The 3,974-nt window shown below is 41.0% G+C and overlaps 1 protein-coding gene across 1 annotated transcript; it reads left to right on the top strand.

The window, feature by feature from the left end:
- The first annotated feature begins 1,197 nt into the window (after window positions 1–1,197).
- Window positions 1,198–3,702, top strand: LOC149180841 (aspartic proteinase NANA, chloroplast-like). Its single transcript, XM_089418234.1, has 3 exons — window positions 1,198–1,384; window positions 1,681–2,429; window positions 2,530–3,702. Exons 2-3 carry the CDS (start codon window positions 1,909–1,911, stop codon window positions 3,515–3,517), a joined length of 1,509 nt encoding a protein of 502 aa, XP_089274360.1. The 5' UTR covers window positions 1,198–1,384; window positions 1,681–1,908; the 3' UTR covers window positions 3,518–3,702.
- Window positions 3,703–3,974: the final 272 nt, after the last annotated feature.

The following is a 3,974-nucleotide window of genomic DNA, read 5'->3' as shown; positions in this document are numbered from 1 at the left end:
AAAGAATGTCTACTCTTCTAACTTTATCATACTAAGTCAACATTCTATTTATAGAAATTAGTCAAGATAAATTTGTAAAGGATGTAGATGTGGAAACATGTCCACAAAGGAAATTCAACTCATCAAGAATATATATTCTTTTAACTTTATCATATACTTTATGATATAGAGCCAAACATGTTATTTATAAAACTAAATCAAGATAAATCTGTGAAGCATCCATAACTTTATCACATGAAGCTAACATATTATTTATAAAACTAAATCAAGATAAATTTGTGAAGCATCCATTTTTTTTTTTTTCTTCAAAAGAAAAAATCAGAATGTAATTATATTAAGATGATATAATTGATCGTCATTACAGTTGTCTCCGTGAAGCATCCATAACCATAACTTTATCATATGGAGCCAACATATTATTTATAAAACTAAATCATGATAAATCTGTGACAAATCAGATATATCCAAAAAAAAAAAAAAAAAGAGAAATCCAACTAAAAAGAAGCCTGGTAGTAAAAATATGTCTCCAATTTTATTACGACAAAACAACATAACATTTATGGTTATGGAAATTAATCCTAAATAGGAAATTAAAATAAAATAAATTTATAAAATATAACCATATTTAAAAACATATTCGAAAATAAAATAAAAGGTCCCGGACCATCTTTAAAGAAAAAATAGAATATATTCCTTTAACTTTATCAGATCAAACCAACATATTATTTATAAAAGTTAAACTAAGTTACATACCAATCTTTAAATATATATTAAAACATATTTTAAAATAAAATAAAAATTCAAATCCATCTTAAAAGTTAAATATATTCCTTAAACTTTATTAGAACAAACCAACCTAAAATTAAACCAAGTTACTGGGAGACACAGTCCACCCAACAGCTTGAACTCTAAAAACTTGCACTTTTTTTTAATTAAAACCAATCATCCACCCACCGTGATGAAGGGCAGGTATTTACTACTGAATGCGGTTGAAGCGTTTCCTCGTGAACAGGATATTTAAGAAGCGACAGGAGTTGGCTGGCTTTGACAGCGAAGCTTTTCATCAATTCCCAAGCGAGATGAAAATCTAGAAAGCGTGGGGAATCGTCCCAATAGCGGTTCCTTCTTTCTCCAGCGAAACAAAGCCTCCAAAATCCCGTTATTATTTCTTCCACCTTCTCCTGCCTATGCGGACCCTCATGATACCATGGTCAAATCATACAAATGGCCATCGTCATCATTCACACCCTGAGCTTGGACTTTTCATGGAGGGCGACAACACTAAATCCTTTGTTTATTCAATACAATACATGGATGGCACGCAGGGCCACTAGGATTGCTGAGCCTATTCAAGTTTCAACGTCACCGTTATGGTTAGAGTAAGGTATTGGTTAGAATTTTCTGGTATGGTATAATTTGTGTAAAGATTTATTGGTTCAGGCAATACTGTTATGCTGTATACATGACTTTATATTTGCTGTAATATAATATATTTGATTTTTTTTCTTCTGAAAAAAAGATTTATTGAAATTATAAATTTGAAAGTAAATTTTAGCATGTTTATTTTTTTGAATAGAATAAATTTGAAAATGAAACATGTACAAAGACTAAATGGTTTTATTAACACTTTGTGGTTTTATAGTCGCCAAATGGTTTTATTAACACTTTGTGGTTTTACAGTCGACCATTCTCGACATCAGCGACTGGGGCGGCGGGCATGGAAGAATGAAAAAGAAATATTAGGCGGCCATGGGGTTAAATCAAAGCTGGAACCAACTTCATTAGCATGTGCTGCTGAGCCACTTCCGGATCTTGGGGAGCGCACATCGCGCCTGATTTGTCGTTTCTCCGATCTATCTATTCGATCCGAAGGGGCTCGTATCACGTTTCATTTCGAAGGCTTCCCAAATGGATCATCAGCGAAGACCGCTGGTAATCCTGAAATGGGCATTCGTGTGGCTCTCTACAATGTACATTCTCGGGGCGCTGCAAGCACAAGCGAGCCATGATGGACAGATAGTGCGACTCAAGCTCATGCACAGAAACAGCCATGGCTCGCCTTTCAGGAATTCGTCGGCGACCAGACTCGAAACCGTGACGTCGCTTCTCCGCCATGACAAGCTCCGCCTCGCCGCCTTCGTCAAAAGCATTCTCCGCTCCTCGTCCTCGAAACGGACAGATAAACGGTCCCATTATTTCGGCCATGACCAAGTACGAGGCGAAAACGGAGGCGGCCTCGGGGGGGCCAAGATCGGGACACCGATATTCTCCGGTGCTTCGGTGAGCTCCGGGCAGTACTTCGTCGACTTAGAGATCGGGACTCCATCGAAGCGTTTCTTGCTCATTGCTGACACCGGCAGCGACCTAATGTGGGTGAATTGCCATTACCAGTACCATGGTCGCAGAAGACGCCGCAGCCGGAAAAGAAGGTTCGAGGAAAATTTTAGATGCAGAATTTTTATTTTATAATATAAAATTAGACGAAAATTTGTTACTTTAAATAAATTTCTATCCTTCAAATTTTCTCAGGTCGGTTTCCAGAACCCGATCTCGATCTCTCAATGCCTACGCATCGTCCTCATTTCATCCAATTTCATGCGCATCGGAAGAATGTCAGATGGTCCCGGGTCCGTCTGCTTGCAGTTTGCTTCATCCGACGAATTGCATTTATGAGTATTCATACTCCGACCAGTCCAGCAGCGGTGGCGTCCTCGCCTACGATACAGCCACCCTAAGTTCCCCCAATGCTTCCCTGCCGGCGACCCGAACTCCTAACGTGGCCTTCGGCTGTAGCACCCAGAGGCACGGCCATAGCTTCGATGGGGCCGACGGTGTGATGGGATTAGGCCAGGGCGAAATCTCTTTTTCTTCCCAGATCGGCTCAATGTATGCCAATTATAAATTCTCGTATTGCCTCGTGGACCATCTCAGCGCGCCCTCCAAACACAATTATCTCGTCTTCGGCAACCGGAATTTGCAGGACAAAGTTGCATCAAATCTGCGCTACACTCCGTTGCTCAGAGACATCCGCGTGCCCGACACCTACTATTACGTCGCCGTCGAAGGCGTGAATGTAAACGGCATCCGCCTCCCCATTCCCCCATTTGCGTGGAGCATCGCTGACAATGGTACCGGCGGCACCATTGTGGATTCCGGCACGACACTCAGCTACATTTTGGAACCTGCATACACTGTCCTTTTCACGGCATTCGACAGCCTGGTTCTCTACCCTCGCGTCGCTATCAGCCCCTTCGATCTTTGCTTCAACTCGACTACCGTAACCAACCCCCGGCTCCCCGCGTTCTCCATTGATTTCTTCGGCGGGGCGTCGTTCCACCCGCCTGTTGACAATTACTTCATCGCTGTTGCTGATGGCGTGACTTGCCTGTCCATTCTCGAGGCGTCCGGGCAAGGATTTAATGTCATCGGCAACATAATGCAGCAGAATTTTGTCATGGAATTCGATCGGCAGCATTCAAGACTGGGATTTGGGCGTACAGATTGCTCACAGGTTTAATTAATTAGACTGGTTGGGTTTACTTGTTTTCTGGGGGTCGGGGCGGGTGGGTGGTTTATTCTGTTGTGGCTTTCCGTTTGGGTTTTTTCTTGGATTGCAACGGAAAATGTCATGTTTTCTAGCATTTTGTATTTATTATTATTGGTGCATTGATTAACATAACATAAATACAATCCGTTCTGATATATTTTATGATGCTTTCACTTCCCATGAATGTCTCGTTTCCCAAAATATTTTGCAACGCATTTCGGATAAATGAAGTTACAGGATTCTGTCAATAATGGCGTGGTTGTTTTTCCATCGTGTCTTTGAAAAGCAAATGGACAAATCATGTGCAATGGGGACTGTGGAGTGGGTTGGGTTTTGCTGTACTGTTTTGTTTTATTTCTCTGGGAGTTGTTTGCAAAGTGAACGAGGTTGGTTGAATCTAATAATGTGTCTCTCGGGAATTGTCAAT

The sequence above is a fragment of the Pinus tabuliformis genome, chromosome 3_2 (assembly GCF_031772625.1).
Source record: "Pinus tabuliformis cultivar Carrire ecotype Pingquan chromosome 3_2, CPIR1, whole genome shotgun sequence".
NCBI classification, from domain to species: Eukaryota; Viridiplantae; Streptophyta; class Pinopsida; order Pinales; family Pinaceae; genus Pinus; species Pinus tabuliformis.
The sequence above is the reverse complement of the archived record's forward strand: the minus strand, read 5'-3'. Positions and strand labels throughout refer to the sequence as shown.